At 36.8% G+C, this 26566-nt stretch overlaps 1 protein-coding gene across 1 annotated transcript in view; it reads left to right on the top strand.

The window, feature by feature from the left end:
- Positions 1–21789, top strand: part of LOC149489683 (mediator of RNA polymerase II transcription subunit 12-like) — a 45934-nt gene extending 24145 nt beyond the window's left edge. Inside the window, exons 26-49 of the mRNA XM_089714501.1 lie at positions 10086–10309; positions 11586–11747; positions 12211–12351; positions 12911–13031; positions 13317–13358; positions 14039–14224; positions 14319–14406; positions 14667–14830; positions 15653–15776; positions 16097–16209; positions 16536–16686; positions 17071–17315; positions 18173–18377; positions 18457–18504; positions 18694–18833; positions 19095–19197; positions 19297–19395; positions 19490–19613; positions 19707–19819; positions 20064–20164; positions 20371–20668; positions 20807–21103; positions 21259–21336; positions 21481–21789. Coding sequence (XP_089570627.1) covers positions 10086–10309; positions 11586–11747; positions 12211–12351; positions 12911–13031; positions 13317–13358; positions 14039–14224; positions 14319–14406; positions 14667–14830; positions 15653–15776; positions 16097–16209; positions 16536–16686; positions 17071–17315; positions 18173–18377; positions 18457–18504; positions 18694–18833; positions 19095–19197; positions 19297–19395; positions 19490–19613; positions 19707–19819; positions 20064–20164; positions 20371–20668; positions 20807–21103; positions 21259–21336; positions 21481–21687 — 3574 coding nt within the window. The 3' untranslated portion in view covers positions 21688–21789. The remainder of the gene's footprint in view (positions 1–10085; positions 10310–11585; positions 11748–12210; positions 12352–12910; positions 13032–13316; positions 13359–14038; positions 14225–14318; positions 14407–14666; positions 14831–15652; positions 15777–16096; positions 16210–16535; positions 16687–17070; positions 17316–18172; positions 18378–18456; positions 18505–18693; positions 18834–19094; positions 19198–19296; positions 19396–19489; positions 19614–19706; positions 19820–20063; positions 20165–20370; positions 20669–20806; positions 21104–21258; positions 21337–21480) is intronic.
- Positions 21790–26566: the final 4777 nt, after the last annotated feature.

Raw genomic sequence — 26566 nt, 5'->3', positions numbered from 1 at the left:
GATAATGGTCTGCCATTGTTATTTTCCGATAGTAATAATAATCTATTTTCAAATATCAAAATGGCAGACGTGGTCAAATGGTTTCAAAGTTCGCCAAAAATTTCCACCTGTCTTACCTAAGCGCGCGCCCCGTCCACCACTCTGGGCTTAGTGACTCCTCATCTCATGTATAGTAGGTATAGGGGAATCAACACACAAAAATCCAGGTCTGGTCAAATACATACAGGTAGCTTTGCGCTAGCTCTCTAGCTATTACTTCTTATGGAGAGAAAACGTAAACATGTACCACGGGCGAAGCCGGGGCGGACCGCTAGTAAATAATAAAATAATAAATAGTGTATTAGATTTGTTATTGTATCTTGTATACCTACGAATAATTATTCTTACGTCTTGTTGGGAAATGTTCAAATACCTACCTATTGAAATAATTTACTGTTACAAATCATTAGTGTTATTAGTTTTGAGTGAATAGGCATGGATCAGAAATTCAGAATATAATATGCTACTAACTACTCAAATACATACATGTTTACACAACAAACACCACTGACCTCTATAACTATAAGTTATAGAGGTCAGTGACCGTCAGTGACAAACACTATGGATACCTACGCTCGCGAATGCAAATTCGGTGATTTACTAATTATTGATACCTAGTCATTGAATTCGTTTTGAAATAGCCTGTACTTTGTAATTTTTAGTGTTATAGACATTTATAAAATGTGGTGCTCATTTTTTTGTAATAAATCATCCCGAACGCTATTGTATTTTCGTTGTTTTATTTCAAGTGAACACCTAGGTATACAATTTTGTCACGAGCCGCCTCTGGCCTCTGGGTGAAATAAACAAGTCAAATGATTTTTGTTCTAATTGTATTTTGGTAGTAGTTTGTTTAGAATTTACATTACCATTGTTTAATTTTTATTTTGTATTTGCAGTAAAATAAAAAGATGAAAAACTTCATTAGGTATATTGTACGACACCTCACTCTGAATCGCGCTAGCGAAATTTTTTCGTTACAGAGCACATATACAACTTTCGGACAATCTTCATTGAGGCCGGCCGGCAAATCGAGTATGTCGAGAAACTTCACTTATTCGATGGAGGTATTCTACCTTCCTTCCTCCACAGTTGTGGGACCCCGACGTGCATTGAACACGCAGCTTTCTGATACTAGTAGCTAAAATCAAAACCACAGATATGTCTGTGATCAAAACCATAATAATATTTTTACCTATTATTTTACTAAAAGTCGAGTGCATCGAAATCGTAAATATGTTTTTCACCTTCCTGGTTTTTTTTCCATAGTAAATAGTGTTTTTGATTTGTTGTTGTATGAATAATTATTCTTACTTGTTGGTTATGAAATGTATTTTGAAATAATTTACTTTTACAAATCATTACTGATATTAGTTTTGAGTGAAAATGCTTGGATCAGCATAATATCATATTTGCTACTTCAAATAGATAGATAGATAGATAGATAGATAGATAACACGTTTATTCATAGAACACAAGAAAATATACATAATACAAACACAAAACATAAAATCAATTAAAAGACACAAAAAACACAGTATAAAAAAGAAACGGATACATTTAATGTGCACAGTGTTCTACGAACAGGCCTTGGCTCAGCATATATGTCAGGGTTGAAAAACCCCAACGCTGATATTCTGCCAATGCCTCTAGAGGGCAGAAAAATAAAAAAAACTTAAATAAATAAACAAGTATAAATAATGTTAGATATATGGAGAGATAAAGGAAAAATAACGAAAACAATTTTAGTATATATAAAATATCAATAAATAGCAATAGACAATATTAAAAATATAATCAGTCAGATGGTACACGATACTAATGGATCACGGCAGTAACAGAACTATGCAAAAGAGGAAAATAAATAAATAAAATAAAAACTATTGAAAATTATTATTAAATAGATTTTTGGATACCTAAAAGGTACTCCCGATAAACAGTTTTAAATCTTAATTTGCTACTAATGTTGCGCATGGGTGGAGGAATGTCGTTCCAACATTTTGTTGCAAAGTATTTGAAACTGCCGCGGAAAGCCATAGTTCTATGTTTTGGTATAGAGAAAATATTGGATCCGAGTCTTACTGGGTTAGAACCACCATCTTTTCGCCACATAAGCTTCTCAAATAAGTAAGCTGGGCGTTTGGTCTTCAAGAGGTCGAATAGAAAGCTAGCCATAAATAGTTTTTGTCTACTTTTCATATTTAGAATATTTGCTGAGTTTAGGAAAGGTGTGATGTGAGATCTAGGTGGAACATTGAAACAATATCTAATGCAAGCATTCTGAATTCTTTGAATCAAATGTTGTGATCGCTGTAGAAGACATGGCCCGTAAGTATTAATACAATAATTGAGTTTGGAAAGTACAATTGACTCACATAAAAGTAGGCGAAGGTCAGTTGTTAAGAAAGGACGCAGCTTATAAATCACTTTCAGACGATAAAAACAATTACGAACAATGTCCAGCACATGGCTTTCAAAATTAAGATTATTGTTAAAAAGAAGCCCTAGATTTTTTGCCTCATCCACTTCAACGATTGGAATATTGTCTATACAAACAGATAAACCCAAATCTTTGATTGATCTCACCTGCCGCTTCGAGCCAATTACCATAAATTTGGACTTGTTGGGGTTTAATACCAGTGAGTTCTCAGAAGCCCATGTAGATACGCGATCCAAGTCCTGCGACAACCCATTTAAACACTCTGAGGCATTTACACGACTTATTGGCGCGTATACCTGCAAATCATCCGCGTAAAGGTGATAATTTGAATATTTAATACACTCAGTTATGTCCGCGGCGTAGATGGTGAAGAGAAGGGGCCCAAGGATCGAACCTTGTGGAACACCGCGGGTAACTGGGAGTACCGAGGAGAAAGAGGATGTACCATCATTTTTTGTGATGACAACCTTCTGGGCGCGATGATTGAGGTAGCTATCGAACCACTGAACCGACGCGTCATTAAAACCATAATAGGAAAGTTTACCAATAAGGAGGGATAAATTTAAAGAGTCAAAAGCGCGTGAAAAGTCTAGGAGTGTAAGTAAAGATGCACTGCCACTATCCTGGGCAGACAGGATATCATCAACTACCTTTAGCAAAGCTGTGCTAGTACAGTAGCACCTCGTTTAGTCGAACCTCGATAAGTCAAAAACCTCCAAATCTCAAAAAAATGTCTTGTTCCCTTCCCTTCAAACCCGAAAACCTCTATTACTTGAAATTTTGTCCCTCTGTTAGTCGAAATAATCACCGAGTCCCTCCAAGCCATTTTGGTACATATTTTCACTCTATAACTCGAAAAATCAAATTTGACCTCTGTATCTCGAACATAGCAACGTTTTATTTTACAACCAGTTTCTTAGAAAACATTTTAGGAGTATACGATAATTGATTTATGACTCACGAAACACGTGTTTGCGTTAAGTATCTGATGACGAAATTATCGATTCAGTAGCTCAGAAAACCGATACTAATGATTAAGATGACATAGAAGACGTGAATAGTACATGCGCTCCATGGGTTTCCATCAAAGGGGCAAGAACCGTATTGAATACCTTACGAAATTTTATAAAGCAAACCAGTATCTTTGAAAAAGAAGAATTTTCTGCTCTTTATAGATTATTAAATGCTTGAGAACAACCAAATTATCTAAAGCAAAAAAAATACTGACTTTTTTAATGCCATATTTTTTATTTTAAAATGATTTGAAATAATATTCATATAAATAAAAACATGTTTGTGACCTCTGCAAGTTGAATTTTAATTTATTTTACCTCTGTAACTCAAAATTGATAAGAATAAACCTCAAACTCTTTATGTCGAATCAAAATCCGCCTAAGTCGAAATCCTCCATAAGTTGAAAACTCTATAACTCGAATTTTTTGGCGTCTCCCTTGATATTCGACTTATAGAGGTGCTACTGTACTACGAGACCTCCTGAAGCCAGATTGAAGTTCCGGTAATATATTATTAGTCTCACAATACTCAACTACCTGATTATAAACAATTTTTTCCAATAACTTAGAAAGATACGGGAGAATACTAATCGGCCTAAGATCTTTAAGTTCTTTGGGATTATTAGATTTAGGAAGCGGGCGAACAAGAGCTAATTTCCACTGTGATGGGAAAATTGACGTCTCAAGGGATTTATTTAAGATAGATGTTATAACTTTTAGCGTAGATGGCAAAGTGAGCAAAATCATGTCCCTGGATATATCATCTGATCCCCGCGCATTTGATTTAATAGAAACTATAAGTTTACCTACCATATTCACATCGATTGTACTAAACTTAAAAGTATTTTGACAGAACCTGCTACTTTTGAAGTAGTTTAGAGTGCTTTCATCTACATCACCAGTACCAGGTATGTTAAGAAAGTGGGAATTAACAGCGTTTGGATCAACGAGATGATCAGGTAGATCCGTAGAATTATTCAAATTGGGTATAACCTTACTTTTTATATTTTTCCATAAAACCTTTGGATTCTGAGCGTGAGCATTAATGTGAGCATCATAAAAAGCCAATTTTTCTTGATACATACATACGCTTACAAAAGTTTTTAGTGATTTATAGTACAATTTGTCGTCAATAGATTTACTTTTGCGATATTTAGTATGAGCTTCATCGCGAACCGACATCATTAGACGAAGGTTAGATGTCAACCACGGAGTTTGGCTCTCTTTAACAGAAATAGTCTTAACGGTAGCGTGTTTGTCGAATAAAGACAGAACACTAGAATTAAAAGCATTCACCATATCATCGATGTTCTTTATGTGACAAATGTCGTCCCACGGAATAGAAATAAGATCAGCATTGAAAGCCTCGCAATTTATATCCTTTAAGGGTCTGTAACTAAACGATTTAGTAATAGGTTTGGGTTTTTTTATTTTGAAATCGGCAAAGATCATAGCATGGCCACCAAGTTCCGGTATGTGATGTACAGCTGTAGCAGATACATTCATATTAGAGCACAGTAAATCAATTAATGATTCACTGTGGGACGTGAAATGAGTAGGTTCATTAATGTAGTTTACTAGACCACAGCACTTAAGAAACTCAGCAAGTCGGTTGCATTTATTATCCTTCTCATCTAATGTATTTATGTTGAAATCACCAAGTAGGATAATAAAATCATAATCCGAAAAGAAAGAAACTGATTCTGTGAGGGAATCGAAAAATAGGTCTACATTTTGCCAGGGGGGACGATAAGCTGTGCCTATTAAAATTTTGTTGCAGTTGATATTAGTTGTTATCCAAAATTGCTCGACTGAGGGATAGGTGGTCGGATGGGAACAAGTACGAACTGACATATCACGTCTAATAAAAAAACCCACACCACCTCCTCGCGAGCGAGCACCCGGAGGACGTGGTATATGGCGAAACGTATAATTGGGTATACGTGGCACGCAACCGTCTTGACCAGGACGAAGCCATGTCTCATTTATAGCTAAAATATCAGGCTTATGTTTTTCGAATGCAACTTGAAATTCATCCTGTTTTGAACAGATAGACCCAGCATTAAAGAGACCAATTTTTAGAAATTTATTCTTAACCATTTTTATAGGAAATTATCTTAATGATGCATAACAAAAGAATTGAATAAATGAAGCAGGAAAGAAACACGAGTAAATAAGTATATACTAAAAATATATCAGGCAAATTGATTACTTTAATAGGATAATTAAATAATAAATATAAAAGCAAATAAATCGTATTAAGAATATAATAGATACATACATAAGCTAATAACATTATATAATATTTATATTTAATATTATAAAATGATAAATAATCGTAGGCCAATTTACAATTACTTAAAAAGATAATAAATATAAGAACACGGTGCACTGGCAGTAATTTCTTATAAACTATAGATATCCAATTAAAGTAAAAATGTAGTTCAATTAAAATAAAATAAACATTATTAAAAGTTTGTATAAAACAAAAGAGTTTAGCATCATAATATTCAAACTTAAATGCAATACTAACTTCATGTTGATTACAATTACTATGTTTCCAGAAAATAGTTATGTAAGACAATAGAATTAGGTGAGTAATTTTTAACATAATATAACAGAAGCATGAACTGAATACGAAACATTTTAAAAGATAACATAATATTATATTACACATTGCAATGAATTTGTATACATAAAAACAAAGTAAACTGAAAGTGTAAAAAATTAAAACAAATTTATCATAAAAATTATGAGCTAGAGGGGGGATCAGAATGCATTTTAAAAACACGGTCAATGTCTTCTTCTGTTTGTAATCTATGTATTGTACTAGAATCCGTACGCCTTGCAAAAACACGGCCCTCACGGGACCAAATATATCGCCACTGCAAAGCTTTGCCCAAAGACCTGGCTTTACCGAAAATGACACGATTTTTAGGTGTCAGTCTTTCGTGGATATGGACTCGTCTTGCATCATGATTCGGAAGACCAAGGTCCGTGGTTGTAGTGCCACGCCGTACTCGAGCGTTTTTTAAGAAATCATCACGCAGCGAGCGTCTTGAAAAACTAATGCACAGGGGGCGCACACGGTTGTTTACATCTAAATCATAATTAGTTCCATCAGTTGTCAACCGGCGTTTAGAACCGACACGACGCGCGGACACGATGTCGCGTTCATCTAAAGATATCCCGAGTTTGTTCGCTAAAGTAATCGCTATATGTGAGGCTGATTCTCCATCGAATTCCGGTATACCTGATACTTCGACATCATTAAGTAGGCCCGCCTGATCGCGTTGATTAATTTCTAGTTGTAATTGTTTGATAGTAGTGTGCATATTTACGGTCTCCTGTGAAGTAGGCTGTTGTTTACATAGTTGAGACAGTTTCAAATGCAATGAAGTGTTCTCGGATTCTAAGTTATTTATGCGCTCACGGTAAGTTGATAATTCACTTTTGAGGTCCTTTAATTGTGAAAATAGGAAGTCGGTGGTTTCATTTAATTCCTTCTTTAAACCATTCATAGCCATGTTAATTTCGGTTTTAAAATTACTGGTAAGTTTTGTCTCCATATCGACGAATTTAGACTCAAGTAAAGCAGAAAATTGGTTTAGTGTGATAGAGGCTTGTTCCAAAGGGACACTTGTAATTGACATATCCTGAGCCATGTCCTCACAAGACATTATACTGTCCTCCATACCTGGTTCATGCAGTCTCCTCACGGGTGTATTTTCGCCTTTTCTACGTTGCGTAACATTAGAACAAGTTGGACATAACCATTTTCGATTGGAATTTTTATAATGAATATTATAATAAGTAACACTCATATTTATACATAGCAGATGATAACACTCATTACACTTAGAACAAACGACTTCGTCTTTTTTTATTAGGTTGTGGCACGCTGAGCACTGCATTTTATTTATTTTTATTATTTAGATTGAACTTTAAAATGTTTTCAAAGAAGATTGATACTTAGATTCACTTAAATTAAATATAAATGTAAAATAAAATAGGCAGAACAGAAAACAGCTGTTGAACGTTCGAGAGATCGAACTACCCTCTCGATCGAAATACATGTTTTGATTAAAAAAAAACAATAGTGTAATGTAGGTAATAAAATAAAACTGCGTTTTATTGTAGGTAATCAATTTTGACATTATTTATTTCCCAAAATTACAATAAAATAGTTTACGCCAACAAATATAACTTTTATTTTTATAACAATCCTACTTCCTACTAATGCGAAAGTTCATACATGTTTCAAAAGAAAAACTTTTACTTTTACTATTATTTCAATTTATCCGGTTTAATTAAGACTTAATATTGATACATATGATCATTATAAATACAAATAGGAATTAACAATATAACGAATACGTGGCACAACTAAAATTTTACCGATACCACCCGTGGTCATTCTCCTTTGTGGGTCATTTGTAACAGGATGGCGGTTCTACAGCGAAAAAAGAAAAATGATGGTCAGAACGCTGATACCGGATACCTTAAGATACTGTAATATAAAATATTACTAGATTAGATAAAATATTATAGGTAGTATCTTCACCGTGTGTGACGCGCTTTACATTCACGCCATCTAGAGTTAAATCTTTATCATTTTTGTATACGTCTGTGTGTGTAAACGACCCTGTATGCAATGACAGATGTTAAAACGCATAATTTTACCGAATTGGGTGGATTTTAAGGCAATGATATAACATATTTCAATAAAATATAATATTCAGTAACCGCCATGACTATTCCTAGGTTTGATGACTATTCCAATTACGCAAAAACTCAAATAAACTAGAAATGTAGAATTCAGCGCCATCTAGCGGGATATTGGCTGGGAACAGATCGTTGCAATCACCTTAAACGTTTTTTCATCACAAAACACTGTATTAGACCAATCAAACTCTAAGTGCTCTCTGGCGAAGTTCAGACGAGCATTAATTTATTACGTTCTTCTTCTTCTTCTTTTTTGTCTATGGCCTTCCCAATCCCAAAAGGACGGATTCTGCCAGTGTCAAGTGTCATGTGTGCACAGATCAAAATTGAACGTTTATTTCAGTGACTACGGTTATAATGTAGCAACTTGATGCTCTGTGCTGAGGAAAAATCACGGAAGAGATTGAGCAGTTCAAATGCTGGATCAGTCTTACCTGGATAACCAAACAGGACATATACAAAAGCAAAGCATTAAAATTTAAGATTATTGAGGTGGATAAATTTGGATAAAACGTTAACAAATGAGGAGGGAACCAAACACAATAAACATTTAAAATTAGTGGGGCGGGGAACATCAGGGGGAAGGAGATCCAAAAGTGAGGAATTTCGTTTAGGGCACTCAAAAAATATATGATCATTGTCACCTTCGGCTAAGCCACACTCGCATAAGGAGTTATCACGAACATGAAATTTATTACGTTATTTTTTGCATATATTTGACAAAATGTCAATTGTCAGTTTTCTTTTTCAAATGGAATTCGGTTGTCTATTTAAGACATAGCGCGCACGAGCAACTTTGTCTCCGCAACTATTTTGTCTCTCCCATCAATTTGTATGGGGAGTTGCGTCGCTACGTGCGCGCACTTTCATACTAGCCCATAGGTGGGAGAGACAAAATAGTTGCGGAGACAAAGTTGCTCGTGCGCGCACTGTCTAAATAGTTTTTATTACTTTTGTTTGGAAACATTTCAATTGCTTTGTAGGAACTAATGTCCTTTTCATTTATACTAAAGGTTAAAATGTCATGTACTTATATGTGACATATGACGTATGAATACTAAATACATAGGTTGACGTCATGATAATGTTGTCTCTTTCAGTAATATCTTTTTATAACGAACCTTGTTGTAATTTTCGATGACTGGGAAACTAAATCAAAACTGGTACACCACTTTCTTGGCTGACCGTACCTAACCAAATCTAAAAATTGTATTATCCAGGCACTAACTACTAAGCTTAATATCCGTAAGAAAATTCACACTCGATTCTCGAAAGTCGACAGTCGACACAGAAAATGAGACCTAAACATTAGTATTATTTACCTCTACATTAACTGACTTACAAATTGTCATACGCCCAGCGACCAAACGGCTGAAGATAGGGACACATTTTTGGATCTATTTCGTGGTGTGGTAGGTGAACAATAAGGTTTTTTGAATAAGAATAATTCGATTATTCGAATATTTTCTAATTCTTCAGCTATTTTCTTTTTTCGTGTGTAATTCGATAACGCACGAAAAACTTCTATGTTACATGAACTGTAAGAAAAATTAGTGCAATCGCAAATGCCATCGCATTTGAGGTTCGAAGACCGGGATATGACTTTGGGTACATATAGTTGCATATAGTTCCTTGAGCCCATGGCTAGCTACGCCCGTGTTTTACGTTTGATTATTTCTACGTAATATGTAAGCATTCCTTTTTTATTGGACTTGTATGACGTGAAAATAGGTGTTTTAATACGCCGCGTGCTTTACGTGTACGTTAACTTAAAAAATACGTACGTATCACGTATATACTCGTTACGTGCGTATTTCGCAAACTTAAATACGCACGTGACGTGTACGTAATCTAATTTGACTGTTTAGAGTGAACGAGCTGGGCGTGGCGTGCGCGGAGATGACGGCGTGGTGCAGCGGGCTGGCGGCGGAGTGGCTGGGCGCGCTGGTGGCGCTGTGCGGCGCGCAGCACTACCCCGCGGCCGCGCCGCACGCCGCGCCGCCGCCGCTGTACCCCGACCTGATGCACCACCGCGACCTGCACGACGCGGCCGCGCACGACGCGCTCGCCGTCTTCACTTGCATACTCGTCGGTGAGCTGTCCCGCACGCTGCCCGCCGGCCGGCGTGCGGCGCGCAGCACTACCCCGCGGCCGCGCCGCACGCCGCGCCGCCGCCGCTGTACCCCGACCTGATGCACCACCGCGACCTGCACGACGCGGCCGCGCACGACGCGCTCGCCGTCTTCACTTGCATACTCGTCGGTGAGCTGTCCCGCACGCTGCCCGCCGGCCGGCGTGCGGCGCGCAGCACTACCCCGCGGCCGCGCCGCACGCCGCGCCGCCGCCGCTGTACCCCGACCTGATGCACCACCGCGACCTGCACGACGCGGCCGCGCACGACGCGCTCGCCGTCTTCACTTGCATACTCGTCGGTGAGCTGTCCCGCACGCTGCCCGCCGGCCGGCGTGCGGCGCGCAGCACTACCCCGCGGCCGCGCCGCACGCCGCGCCGCCGCCGCTGTACCCCGACCTGATGCACCACCGCGACCTGCACGACGCGGCCGCGCACGACGCGCTCGCCGTCTTCACTTGCATACTCGTCGGTGAGCTGTCCCGCACGCTGCCCGCCGGCCGGCGTGCTGCTGCAGCTCTACCCTAAACAGATATAAGACGCAGCGTCTAACTAATTCATTTCTTATAATAGTATTTAATAAATTACAAAATATATGTTATGAACCGGATTCATAAAAATAATTATAGATGATATAGTCAAAACCCTGAACCAGTCAATATCCTTATTGACCGGTAAAATTAGTCAATAAGGTTATTGACTAAGGGCGTCGGTTAATATCCTTATTGACTGATTTTATCTGACAAAATCAGTTAATAAGGTTATTGACCGACACCCTTAGTCAATAACCTTATTGACTAGTGTCAAATTCGACCCAGTAGGTTAGGTTAGGTTTGAACTGCGACCCTCACGCCAGAACCGACTCGCTATTGTTTTACTTGCCCATTACAGAAAGATTTAAGTGTTAAAATCTATTCAGTACGTTGGTTAAAGTTAAAACCTATATTGACTGAATGTCTGCTCTTTAAATCAGTCAATAAGGTCTTTAAATCAGTCACTAAGGGTGTCGGTCAATAACCTTATTAACTGATTTTGTCAGATAAAATCAGTCAATAAGGATATTGACTGGTTCAGGGTTTTGACTGTAACATACATATCGAAACCCGAAAAATCTAAGAATTGAATGAATAAATACGTATATATTGCTTTTACAATAAGATGTATATTTTTAAAGGTGTTATAAGTAATTACAACAAAATAAAATAAAATATTGATTCACGATTATTTTCTCCAACCAGCACGACACTGCTTTTCACTTGAAGACTTTGTCCGGCACGCCGCTTTGCCATCTCTCGTGAAGGTGAACCACCCCGCTAACGCGCCGTCACCTGACGCGGGCGCGAGACTCACTTGCCACTTGCTGCTGAGGCTGTTTAAAACTGTAGATACTCCGCAACCAGGTTAGCTTGTTCTGTTTTTAAAGGTTTCTTGGAAAAAGATTGCTAACAACATTTTCAATGAACGTTTTAAATACGTTGTTGTATGCATAAAGCATATTTATTTACATTATCTAATATAAAACCATAATTCTTATTTCTTGAACGGAAAGATATTTAAAAACAAAAGTTCCCATCTAAATGTTTTTGAAGTTAAATTTCTTAAGGCGCGTAAAGAGTAAAATTTCAAGCTCGCATTATGATGGCCATTATGGCGAGCTTGAAATTTTACTTCACGTCGTGTCATGAAGTAAGGCAACGATTTTGGTATCTTTGAATTTCGTCAAAGAAGTTTCACTTCTGACACGTGTTCTCGGCATACACGTCTTTTTAACACGTAGGTAGTGTTTTATAGAAATAAATACATTTAGTATTCTATGCACAGTATTCACTCATTTATACATAATATTGTATCGTCCACACGCAGGTCTATACAGCGTGTCCACGTCCCCGGGGCCGGGCGGGAGCGGCGCGGGCGTGCGGCTGTCGTGCGACCGGCACCTGCTGGCCGCCGCGCACAAGAACATCGGCGTCGGGCCCGTGCTAGCCACGCTTAAGGCTATACTCAGTAATGATCATTTTTGAAGTGAAAACTTCTTTAGCGGCGTTGAGCACTTTTTCTGTAATGGGTATAAAATCTTAAACTCGCGTCAGGACACGTGACCTGATCGAAAAAGCGTAAGACGGATGGATATCAAACATGCTCAACGTTAATAATCAAGTTTTCACTTCTGCCGGCACTCCCGGAGTGCAACCCGTCTTTTTTAATTCTAAGAATATTAAGGAGCGGCGGATTCTGCTGACTAACGAGTCTAGTACGTAGACTCTGGTGTCCCTTCAATCACGTAAAAGTTATGGTAAACGGGACAGTAAATGAACTCCGTAAAACGGGACCCTATTACGGAGACAGCGCCGTCTGTTTTCAATTATTCTTCTTGATTCTGCAAAATTTTTTTTAGTCATATGCATTTGAATGTTTCCTTGCCTAAATATCTATCTAAATTCATATCATATTGTTAATTTCTTGTAAGTATATAAATTATTGTCCTTTACACGTTTCTAAATTAAATTCATGCTCTACTTATAAAACTCATATACATATCATAAGAATATTTTATCTATAACAGTGGTCGGAGATTCCACAGCGAGAGATCTCAGCAAACCGAGTGGAAAGAAATCTAGCGAACTTTCACACATACTGGGCACTAGTGACACTGTGCCCAGCGATGCACAGCTTGATCTCATATCGTAAGTAATGTTATTTATTTATCTATTAATTATGAAAAATATCATCATATTGTGACTAGGGATCAGTGATAGTTAAAATAGTGTTAAATTGTATCTGTTAAAGTAAAGGATAATAAAAAAAATGATTGAAATGTTTAATTACGTAAATAAATATTAATTGTTTCAATAACTAATTTCGTCGTATATTTAAAAAAATATATATTATAGCAATATGTATTATACAAAAAAATCTACAAATTTAATTAAAATGCTTATTATTTATTAGCATTTATTTTTCATTCTTAGGATGGTAGAAACAGAGATGAGTGGGGGCCATAAAACGCCTAGGTTTGTTTTCTTTTTTTATGAGTTACAGCACCTTCATCCTATCATGGTATCACTGACTTGTGGTCGTTTGGTCATCCTGTCACTTCACTCTGTGGGAATTATATAAAATGGATGGGCTATAGTTGTTTCTGTATAACTATTTATTTATACATATTTATTAGTTCATATTAATTTAGTTGATACCTTATTTTAAAGTAAACTCTAAAAAAGGCCTAATGTGATTCCTGAATTGCTGTAAACAGAAACAACTATGCTCTATTTGTTTTAAAAAAATGCGCCGTTGAAAGGGAACTAACAATTTTATTACAATAATTGGTTAAAATAATTATTTATTATCACAGTAGCATTGTTGAAAAAACCAATATTTTATTTCATTGTGTCAAGACATAGATATAATTAATATACTGTGCTATAATTTAAAAATAAAAATCCTGTTTGTGAACTTCTCGATATTGCTTTATGTGTTAATGTGTCTACTCATTTCATTGCATTGTCTCTGCCCCAAAATTCCTTGTGTACATAAAAGGTTATTTCACACACCCTCTAACCTCTACCCAAATCATTCTAAAATGGGATACATTTTGTAAATAACATATTGTGTTGTTAATGGAAATTACATTTTAATACCTATTCTGCAATTAAATTTAATTACAATAATATAAGTCTTAATAATATTGCAGAGGGAACGGTGGTGTCGGTTCGACGTTATTAGATTCTTCGCAATCTTTATCTTCACTAGCGAGGCGGGTACTCGCTGAGATCTGTTCAGAAGAATGGGTTCTGCAGAAATGTTTACAGAACCCGGACGAACTTTACCATCCTGATATGTTGTTGGATCCGATGCTTACACCGAGACAAAACCAAAGGTAACATATTTTATCGAATTAACAGATAATTTTCGAGTTTCTTCTTTTTTGTTAAAATTATTTTTATTCTGTAATATGAAATTGTCTTTTTCAGATTATTACACATGATATGTTATCCGGATTCGGCAAGTCACACCCATCCTGATCTAGATCAAAAGACCATGATCACGAGGCTACTAGAGGTGATTACATTTCTTCTTCAATACTGTCTTAATACAATTCTCTTAAAGCAGCAGCTTTAAATTGAACAATACGATAAAATTATAACGATAAAATTGTCATACTTCTTCATATAATCTGTTCTTGCAGTAAGCGGATATAATATACATTCATCATGTAAACCCTGAAAATTTAATCTCCCTTTTTGGCTTCGATAATTTGGTAGACTTATTTTAATAATTTTAAATCACCATATATATTTAATTAGCAAATTATTCCGTAGAACTTGGAGCAATGGTCGCTCCGCATGTCGTGGCTGGACCTGCAGCTGATGTTCAAGCAGTTCGGGAGCGGTACGTCGGAGCTGAGCGCGTGGTTGGATACGGTCTCTCGAGCGGTTATCAACGTGTTCCAGCAACCAGCTCCACCGCCGCCTGATAAAGACAGGTTAGTATAAAACACTTTTTAAAAGAACTTGGAGCAATTGATGATCTTTTTCTAACAAGGTTCTGACTTTTTCTAACCGTAAAATTATTCCTACAATTTCAAATTTCGATTGATATTTAAAATAAATAGTCTGTGAACATAGCAGAGCACTTTTCAGATGAGCTTGAAATAAATGGAGTTTCGTTAGTATACACCATAGTTCTATAGTTCCTGAAAGTTTTAAGAGAGAGTTCTGGAGATTTGAAATCCAGAAAATCAACTTTAAAAAAAAAGACGGGTTGCACCTATGATATATAAAAAAGCTAGATACGTTACCCGCTCTCTATTTTGGCAAGAAAAAACTCAGCTAAGTGCCCGAGTTTCACTTAGTCACGCACCATTCAGCGTCGTGGCTGGACGTTCTTTTTATATTTTAATCGGCAGTTGTTATTACGAAGTACATGAGTGAGACATGCATTATGTCTCGTGCGTGAGAGTGAAAGAGAGAACAACTGTATTGGTGATAATGCGTTAGTAAGTAGGTATGTATTAATTGCGCTGTTTTTTAGTGCAATGATGTGGGCGTATGCCGCGTCTACTAGTATAATAGAGTCATTGAGTTGCACTCCGGGAGTGCCGGCAGAAGTGAAAACTTGATTATTAACGTTGAGCGTGTTTGATATCCATCAGTCTTACGCTTTTTCGATCAAGTCACGTGTCCTGACGCGAGTTTAAGATTTTATACCCAACGCCGCTAAAGAAGTTTTCACTTCAAAAACACTTAATTTAATGAATTATTTCTTCACATGACTTAGAACTAAATAATCATATGATGTGTGCTAGGATGGGAACGGAACGTGGGGTAGTAAGCACGAGCAAGTGGTCGCAGTCGGTGTGGTTGGTGGCGCCGCTCGTCGCGAAGCTGCCGCCGGCTGTGCAGGGCCGCGTGCTCAAGCAGGCTGGACAGGTAAACTATGGTGAATTGATTTTATCAGTGGTGTATCCACAAATTATAATAAAGTTCGCTTTTCGTTTGTTTTGGTAATCATTCAAAAGATGTTAAATTTGGTGGAATGCAAAGAGTTTTGATAGTACTTGTTGTCTATGGAAAACATAAACCATGTAAAACTTCAAAGATTAAATAGAATAACAGAACCAGTATAATCTGGATAGCTTTGTAGTGAATATGAAAGATTTTTTTAAAGGGCCTTCACTTAATAATCCAGTTAAATGTACATTCTCAGATTATTTCATGTGCTTAATATGTAAATATTTTATGTTATTCAGATCCTAGAGAGTGGTTGGGGTGCGGGTTGTAGCGGTAATTGTTCGGGCGGGGGAAGCGGGGGCGGCGGCTCGCATCGAGACTGCAAGAGCCATCAGAGCCCTAGCTATAAAGGGTGAGACATTCTTAGTGTCAATTATAAATCCAGTTAAAAAATCCTGAATCCTGTTCTTTCTATTACTAGCGCAAAAAAAGAATAAGAAATCTTTAAATAATGAAATCTCTGATAATTTAGACAAAGAATTTATTTCTCATTCATAGTTCAATGCAATTTGTATTCAATAAACGAAAATATTCATGGTTATGTTTTTGCAAAACGATGTAGCTAAGAAATCCATGCCAATGTGTCAAATTATCTTCTCATCAGCCATTTTTTCGGCGAAGAACAACACATGACATCTTATCGTATGTTTACTTACATGAAGTTTCTATAATATTTAGTTCGGCGGGTGGTGGTGGAGGCGGTAAGCGCGGTGTGGGCGGGTCTGCGTGCGGGTCGGCCTGCGCCTGCGCTGCATCTGCTCTACGGCTCGCGAATGAACCATTGCTATCGCTTATACTCACTTGTTTGCGGCATCAGGATGATCAAAAGGTAAAGCTTTGAAGAGACCATTAGCAAGCAACTACCACAGTTTATTGTAGAGGGCAATTGACAACTGTTTCCACTGACTCCCCACTGCAGTTTACCATATACGTGCGACTTGCAGAAGTCCACTTGCGCGAGCGTTTACATGTTAAAAGCCGCAACGATACTTGCGCAAATTTATTACTAGTCATTTAAGTGCACCTGTCGTTATGATTTAATGTTGTGTGAAAACGCAATATAGTTTTCATTCGATTTTCTTTTACCATTATAATATCTGTTATAATATTATAGTGATATAACCGCCTACTGCATCTTACACTTTTGTAATTTTTTTATTCTTTACATTATATTATGTGCAATAAAGTTAATATAAATTAATACATTCAATAGGAGAGTCTGCTCAGCTCGATCCACGCGCAACTGCAGCACTATTTAAACCACGCGCGAGACCACGAGCGTGCGGCGTGCGGTGACACGTGGCAAGAGGAAGCGGCCCCCGAAGCGCTGCAGTTGCGCTTCTCGCTAGCGGGCGGCATGTTTGACGCGATTAGACGATCTTATCAGCTGACGTCAGACTGGGCGGTGCTGCTGACGCAACTCGTGGCGCATCAAGTGATTGACGCGTATAATAATAGGTAGGTTTTTTTTTGTGTGGTGATTCTCAATGTTAGCCAGAAGGGCTACTATATTTTAACGCGGACGCGGGGGTGAACTGAAGGTTCACCCTGGTAGCGACATGCACAAGGGCGTCCCCCCTTGACGGGGATCTCGAACCTCGGCTTGGGCTGTCGCTTGAGTGGAGGAGGCCGGAAGGGCCCTAGTCGGACGGGGATAGGTAGGTGTGGGTGTTGAGTGGGTGAGGGTGAGAGTTTAGTGGGTAGTATGAATGAAATTAAAGGAAACAATACATGTATTACGATGTGTGGAGATATTCAGCATAAAATTCTGCGTGTTTTTAAATAGTTTATCTTTATTCCATAAAATTAAAAAAAAAATTCTTATGAAGATAGTGATACAAAGATAACCAATCAAAATTTAATAGATTATTTGCATTTTGACATAATAATATGTCGTCGCCAATGAAAACCGACGTTGTAAATTTAAATTACTTGAATACACTGGAGTTGTACATACATTTCCAGACATGTAAGAAAAGAGATGCTACCTTGATAACTTCGAAAAATGATTAATCAGTGGAGGTGTAACTTACTATAACTTTACAGGTCCTTAAAACTTCTATAGACCATGGTCACATGCGTAACCCGTATGAATTATTTAATTAAACTTTTATATAACAGACTGTCATTACGCACGCAGCAAGTCAAAAACGAAAATCACCTAACATCATCCATAATTGGTGTACTGGTATCACTCTTCATTGCCATTGTCACATACCAAAATATTGAGTAACAGTAATATTCAGCACATTTTCCATACTGACTTGCTGCGTGCATTTCAAGGGAATTGTTAATCTACAGTGAGTTTATTGTAGTTTGTGTCGCAGCAACTTGTTCACAACATTGATCGACATGCTAGCGACTTTGATACACTCGACCCTCGCTGAAGGTGGCGACGATAATAACAGGAAGCACTACCAGAACCTTATGAAGAAACTGAAGAAGGAAATCGGCGATAGACATGGGCCTAGTGTGCAAGCTGTTAGGCAATTGTTGCCACTGTCGAAAAATACTGTTGAGGTATATTTACAATTTTTTTTAGTTAAAATAATATATTTTTGGTTAGAGTTATGTTTCATAAGATGGTAATTTTTCACAGGTGATCGCGTGTGATAAAATAACTAGCTTCGACAGTGATAAAAAGCAGGTGAGCTATGTCATATATATTTTTTTATATAAACGATATTTTTTATATGTATACCTATGTAGTTTACTCAAAATGATTCCTTACATGTTTTTTTTTTGTAAAAAGGACTATTTTTAATATACCTACATATATTTTTTATGTTTTTTTTTATTTATTTTTAACATTATAACATTTTGCGTTATGTACCAGGGTCTCAGACTAACGGACAAGTTGTCAGTGTCGAGTTGGGAGCTGGTAGAAGGAGGAAGGAACCCCGCACCGCTCTCGTGGACTCTGTTCGCTGCAACCAAGATTGAGAGGAAACCACTGACTTATGAAAGTGCTCATCGGTAAATGTTTATTTAAAATAACGAAATATGTCTTTATTATGACCTAAATTCTTAAAAAGATAGCTGAGTGTAATGATGATTCATAAATAACTTAAGCATTATCTGTTGTAATACCGAATTAAGATAATGCATTATCACATTTTTAAATTAAATCTCTTTGTATTAATTTAATTACGAATAATCTATTTCTTATTTCCTAGTTCTATTTTCATTTTTTTTTTAATATTTAATGAATATTCTTTTCTATGAAAACTTATTCAGGTTGTTGAAGTATCACACGCATAGTTTAGTTAAGCCTCTTAGCTATTACTTGGAGCCGCTGCCTTTGCCGCCTGAGGACCTTGATAACAACGATAGTAAACAGGTATTAATATAAAAATTTAAATAAGTTTTTAACTTTTAAACTACGTACATAATCGTATATTTTATGAGTAGGTTCTTATATATGTTGAATTTATTTAAGGACAATGGAAGCTTGGATTCAAGTCCTACTGGATCAGGGAAAGGACGCAAAATGTCCTGTAAGATGAACAAAATGAAGAAGTCTAAGCCGACTACGCCTGTGAGTATTCATTATAATACTTATTGCCTAAAACACAATCATCAAAATGCTCCTTATTGATATGGTATTTATTTTATAATTAATTGTGTTATAGACAAGCGGTGTGGGCGGTCAAAGCGGTGCCGTGGGCGGTATGTCGGCGCAACAGCAGCCGCAGTTCATGCAGCAGCAGCAGCAGTGGTTCCCGCCGCCCGGACAGAACTATTATAACCCGCCTGGTGTGTATACGCCTTTATTTAAATTTAAACCCGGATATTTATTTATTCAGAAAGGTTTTAGTAGCGTAAATTAACTTAAAAATGATTTTAAAGCAGCAGGCGTGAATCCTCGCGGCGTAGCGCCTCCCGCCAACACTCAGTCGAAACAGGCGCTCAGCAATATGTTGCGAAATCGATTCCCCTTCACGCAGATGACTCAAATGCAGGTAATTATTAAACATGTTAAATTTTCGTCATTGAAAAATAGATTTGATCCGATTTTGACTTCTTCTTAGCTTTTCAAAATATTTTATTTTAGCTTAGCACATTTAATATGATGATCTTCAAAATAATAAAATAATGTTCAAGCTTCTTAAGCTTAATAATTGTATACCCTTATATAAACAATTTAATGCTTTTGTTAAATAAATAATATTTTATATTTATTATTAAATAAATAACGTTTTGTAGCAAAGTGGTGGTTACCCCGGTGCGCCTCAGCCACGCGGGCCGTTCCCGCGACAAGGCATGCGGCAGATGCAACCCAACCAAATGGCGCAAATGCAACCCAAGTATGATTCATTGCTTTACATTATTTCTCTTTGCTAAATAAAATATTAAGGAATATAATATTATTAAAATAATAGGGAAAAGGAATATATAAGCCATCATAGAATAGTAACTAGTGATGTTGTTTGATAATATCTGCATTTGGAAGACACTTCTTTGTAACTAAATGTTTTTTTTTCAATTTATTTAATTATAAGTTTTATTTCAGTCAAATGAATCCCATGAGCGGAATGGGCGGCATGGGTCCAATGGGTCAAATGGGTGGAGTACAAATGGGGCCCGGTCAGATGAGCGCTGGTCAAATGAGCGCAAACCAGATGGGCAGCGGCCAAATGTCCGGCGGACAGATGGGAGGCGGGCAAATGTCCGGTGGTCAAATGGCGAGTAGTCAAATGGGAGGAATGGGTGGTCAAATGTTTGGTGGACAGTACGGTGGTATGCAACAAGGCTATGGGGGCTATTCGCAACAGATGATGCAGGGTGGGCAACAGCAAATGATGAACCAGGTTTGTTTATTAAATTGAAATAACATTAAAATTACTTTAATCCTCTTGTGCCATTTTCTTTAAACTTGTGTATGCATATAAAAAAAAAATGTTTAACTATACATGACTTACAGAGTTTTACGTATTCTTTGTTAACAGGGTATGAGTCAAAGTGTTAACCAGATGGGTCAGCAAGTGAACTCCATGGGTCAAAGTGTTAATTCGATAGGTCAAAACGTAGGACAAATGAACCAGGGTGTTGGTCAATCTGGTCAAATGCCACAGGGCATGGGACAAATGGGTCAAGGCATGAGTCAAATGGGTCAGGCTATGGGACAGATGAGCCAAATGGGCCAAGGGGGCGGTATCGGTGGTATGAACAGTCAAGGTGGTTCGATGGGCCCTCAAGGGGGAAATGGTATGGGAGGATTCCCGGGACAACAGTCATTCCAACAGGTTAGTTATTATAATTTTTATTTCTATTTTTATTTTATATATGTTTATCTATATAAATGTTGTTCCTCTGCGAGTTTATTAATAGTGAATATTAGATCAAATAGATGGATTGAAATTTTATAACTTTAACTTTAACTAATTTGATTGTTTTTCAGAACATGATGAGTGGTCGTGCAAGCCAAGAGGCGTATCTAGCGCAACAAAGACAGAATACTCGACCGCAATATATACAGGTTAGTTTATAAGATTAAATCATAGTACATATTTAGTTATTTTACTTGAACCCAACACGTTGGTTTATAGTGAAGAATTTTTACTATGTATTTTTATAATAAAATCTAATATGTATATCAATAATCGTATTTTGTATTATTCAGCAACAAGCGCCGAACGTGACTATGGGCGGTATGGGCGGTCCGGCCCCACCGTACCCCCGCGGTATGCAGCCGCAGCAGAGCGCACAGTACCAGCAGCAGATGACGCAGCAGCAGCGCATGCGGCAGCAGATGCTCGCCATGCAGCAGCAGCAGCAGGGCCCGCTGGTGCAGCACCTGCAGCGGCAGCAGTACCAGCAGCCGTATTAGAGGAACGAATTTGGACTCTATCGGGCTGCATAGCAACAGATGACGCAGCAGCAGCGCGTGCGGCAGCAGATGCTCGCCATGCAGCAGCAGCAGCAGGGCCCGCTGGTGCAGCACCTGCAGCGGCAGCAGTACCAGCAGCCGTATTAGAGGAACGAATTTGGACTCTATCGGGCTGCATAGCAACAGATGACGCAGCAGCAGCGCGTGCGGCAGCAGATGCTCGCCATGCAGCAGCAGCAGCAGGGCCCGCTGGTGCAGCACCTGCAGCGGCAGCAGTACCAGCAGCCGTATTAGAGGAACGAATTTGGACTCTATCGGGCTGCATAGCAACAGATGACGCAGCAGCAGCGCGTGCGGCAGCAGATGCTCGCCATGCAGCAGCAGCAGCAGGGCCCGCTGGTGCAGCACCTGCAGCGGCAGCAGTACCAGCAGCCGTATTAGAGGAACGAATTTGGACTCTATCGGGCTGCATAGCAACAGATGACGCAGCAGCAGCGCGTGCGGCAGCAGATGCTCGCCATGCAGCAGCAGCAGCAGGGCCCGCTGGTGCAGCACCTGCAGCGGCAGCAGTACCAGCAGCCGTATTAGAGAACCTTACTGGGCTGTATGGTATACAACATGTATTATTATCAGCAGCTGCATAGCAGCAGATGCTCGTAATACAGCAGAGGCAGTACGCTGGTTCCATATTTGTAGAACTAAATTGAACTCTACCGGTTTGCATAGCAACAGATTACTCAGCAGCTGGGCCTGTTGGTTCAGCACTTGCAGCTACAGCAATACCAGCAGCCCTCTAAGAGATGATGACGTATTTTTTATTATATACAGGCTGTAAAATTTGTACGGGTCCTGGAGGAAAAGTAAATTCTGCAAAGTTTACTATCTCCAGTATTTAAAGTAATTTCCAGGGCCCATAGATAAATTTTCATCCTATATATGTAGATTATTCCCACAAATTAGTAGATTCCAACTTACTCTTATTATGTACAAATGTTAATTTAGTGTAATTTATAATACTTAGATTTCTTCTTTTCTACATTTTTGATAGTGATGGTTGATTTATACCATAGAATTTTTTTTTATATAGGAGCAAGATTAAGAGCTAGAAGTTTTATACCTTATAATATTAGATAATCAGAAAAATCAAATATGTTTAAGTTTAACTTTGTTAAGTTATGTAACGCTAGTTGCTGCAATTATCGTATATATCACAAAATGCTATTTTTATTTAAATTTAAGTTAGACAAATACGCTAGATAAATAGAATGGCCGCGGTGTTGTCAGTAGTATTGAAAGAAATGTAATGTATATAATTGATATTTGTAAGAATATGTAAGTATATGTAAGTGTGAATAATATCTATTGGTCTGATTAACCAAAGCACTCGAATTTGACCGGATTTGCTACGGAAATAATTCTATTTAGAAAAACATTGCTTTTCACGCCTTTCCTTCACCTGTAAAGCCAACAAAAATGACAATCAAACAAACATGGTTTTATTAAATTATTAGCTTTTCCCTGTGTTTGTATTGTCCTTGAATATAAAATCTAAATTCTACAATATACATACATGTTAATAAAAATATTTGGTGTTTTGTCTTACGATATAACATATTTATGTACGAATTTATCTTTAAGTTTATATTTACTATAAGATTATTTTGTTACTCTAGATAATAAGTTAAAGTAGGATAAATGAGTAATGAATCATACCAAATTGAGTAATGTGGAGCTTGCATTAAGAGACAATAAGTTGCTGGCTGACCGAAGAGCGCTCTTTAAAATGTGTCTCGCGGCTCATATATTTTTTTATATGTAACTTGGCGTAAAAAGTAAAGTACAATAAATTTTTTGAACCTAATACGAAGAAAGGAATGAAAGTTTCAGTTAATTACATCGTGCATTTTTTCTTACATCGCCATACATAAAGTAATTGTGGAATATGTTGCTTGAACAACCTAACGTAATCTTATTTTAGATATAATTATACTATCTCCACTAATTTATTTAGAGAAATTTGTTTAATAATATTTTTTTGTAGTCTTAATTTTACAACTATAGCTCATTGTGGATCCTTCAGAAGTTAATGTTAATGTTACTTTTAAGCTTTTATTGTATATCTAAACTAAATAAGTAGCTTTATTAGATTCATAAAAGGTTATAATGGCTGTAAAAATAAGTTTTTGGGATATGATTAATGTACATAAAAATTGTTGAAATATACATATTTCTGAGATAATCGCATTTTATTTATATTAATAAGAACCTATTTAAATATCTCCATATCTAAATATGGAATTTTCGTGTCACAGTATTTGTTGCAAAAATCCTCTGAACAAAAAATTTATGAAATTTGGCATTACGATCATTTAAGTAAAATCTCCAGAGAGACAACTTGGAGACAACAGTAATAATATTCTACTAGTCTAAGATCCGAACTTAAGTCGACCTTTACCAGGGTGATAATATAATGGAACGAATTTTATAATAAACTAGCGGTCCGCCCCGGTTTCGCCCGTGGTACCTACATGTTTAAACTATTCTATCTCTCAAGTTGGATCGAACTGCACATGGTGTGCGAATTTTATTATAATCGGTTTAGTGGTTTAGGAGTCCATTGAGGACAAACATTGTGACACGAGATTTATATATATTAAGATTTAGTCTTTTAAAAAATGTATTAAAATGAGCTTCCTGGGAAAATCCAGGAAATGATATTTATAATTACAGTGCGACACAAAAGAGATGAAAATAAATGAGGGCGCCACCGTCGCTCATATAGCAACACTGATACTGCGACGCAAGCGATCTTGATACTATAGAATAAAAATCCAAAAATCTATATATATATAATCTAAAATAAATACCGCGATTTAAACCGTTATAATTGTTTCATTGTAGCAATAGTGTAAATTTAAGACAAAAATACATTAGTATTTTAATTGACCTACCTAGGTCAAATTTTACTTAAATGTATTTGGAATTAGTTATTTTATAAAAATCGGTCAAGTGCTTAGACTGCAGAGGCGCACATAGAATCAAACATACAAACAAACAAGCATACATGCAGCTCAAACACATTACCCTCTTTCTGGGTCCGTCGGGTAGAAAAAAACAAGGCGATTTGAAAACCACATATTTTTATTTTTTTTGTAGATAAATTTTGTACATTAATATAATTCATCAAAATCTTAATATTCTACTCCTTCAAAGGACTGATCATCACTCTGTTTCGAAGTACTGGCAAGAGGGTACGGGGCATCTTCAGTATCTGTAAATATGATACAGTAAATATGATTTTTTTTCTTATGGTTTGATTGATAAATAGATAGATAGCTGTATGAAAACAGTTATCACTATACTATGTAGTAAAATCTAAACTAGGTACTTTATTTGAGGCTGGTTGGATTGGATATAACTTCTTGACTCAAATTGTGCTGGTCGCACTATAAAAACTAGTTTTTGTTTACATACAAATAACCTCAAATTAAATTGCGAAAACGTAATAATCGCCATACATACATACATTAAACACTCGTCACTAATGGAATATTCTATTTTACGTAGTACTGAGCAAAAATAAATGGAATCTCACCGGTATATTCTGCTGTACGTTTGTAAACGTTTTCCAAATCAGTCAATAAATTTCCAGCTTGAAATTCGGACAATCACCGAATAAAAACTTTATACACCACATCACGGACACCGCTACGTTTAACCTTTTTCATGATGTCTCCTTTTTTATTTAAATTTCTTGTTCTAAATAACAATTTTATCTCAATAATTCTCCACTTCACGAAAAAAACAACAAATTTTTATTCAACTTGACAGCTACATTGCCAATTCAGGGTTGCCAGGTAATGAAAAACGAATTAGTTCCAAAATAATTAATTTCATCTCTTTTATGTCGTACTATAATTATTAAAAATATATATTTTTTTATTACTTAATTACAGAGCGAATGCTGAATAAAACCCGACTACGTCCAATTCTTTCAGTAAACAGGCGTAGTAGAGCAATCTTTCGTTGTTCACTTATAGTGGAGCCAATTTAATAGGCAACATTTGACGTCTATCAATTTTATCTTCATAGGGTGGTAACCTGCATAAAAACATCGATTAAAGTGAATTAATCGATACGGACTTGAAACATTTGTCAATCGAACTTGAAACACATGTCAATAATTTATGATAATTTTTATTCCCAAGTAATCAATGCATTCGATTCTAGATGTCTGATTTCGATTTTTAGAGTAACGTCTCTGGTATTTAAAAAGAAAAAAGGTTTATTGACACAAAATTGTAGCGACGTCAGTTCTTTAAATCAGAAATTGTTTATTATGTTTAGAATGGTTTATCAGTAAAATCAAATCCTAAAATTACTTATATCGGTCATTATTATAATAAATATGTAATCGTAATTGAAAAAAGTTAAGCAAATGTGCAGTTCTAACAAAACGAAATATCATGTTATTCTATGTTGTCGTTACTAGGTTACGTTGTTGAATTATGTTGAACTGTCAAATGTTGCCTAATAAAATGGCTCTACTATAGTGCGTTCGAAAAGATTTTTTGCAATCTTGTAATACTGAATATGAGTTTTCGTCACAGTTTTCGTATATTAAAAGATCACGAAAGAATGCTCTTGCTCTAGCTCTAGCTTTATGTTCGTGTGGTCTGAATCATAATTAAAATCTCTTTTAAAGAATATAGAAAAGAAATCATATAGAAATGAACAATGAAAGACAGGTATTTTTTTTAAATGTGTATTTTGATTTTTGATTCATCCGTACTTGAATGGTCAGATTTATTTTAAATTATCGATTTTTTAATAAGACCGGTTGTCTATGACGTATGTTACGTCATCTCTAAAAATAACA

This window comes from Colias philodice, chromosome 3 (genome assembly GCF_061535455.1).
Source record: "Colias philodice isolate Cphi_HAF_F1 chromosome 3, ilColPhil1 Martin Lab GWU primary, whole genome shotgun sequence".
NCBI lineage: Eukaryota > Metazoa > Arthropoda > Insecta > Lepidoptera > Pieridae > Colias > Colias philodice.
Note: the sequence above shows the minus strand (reverse complement) of the source record. Positions and strands in the feature narration are given on the sequence as shown.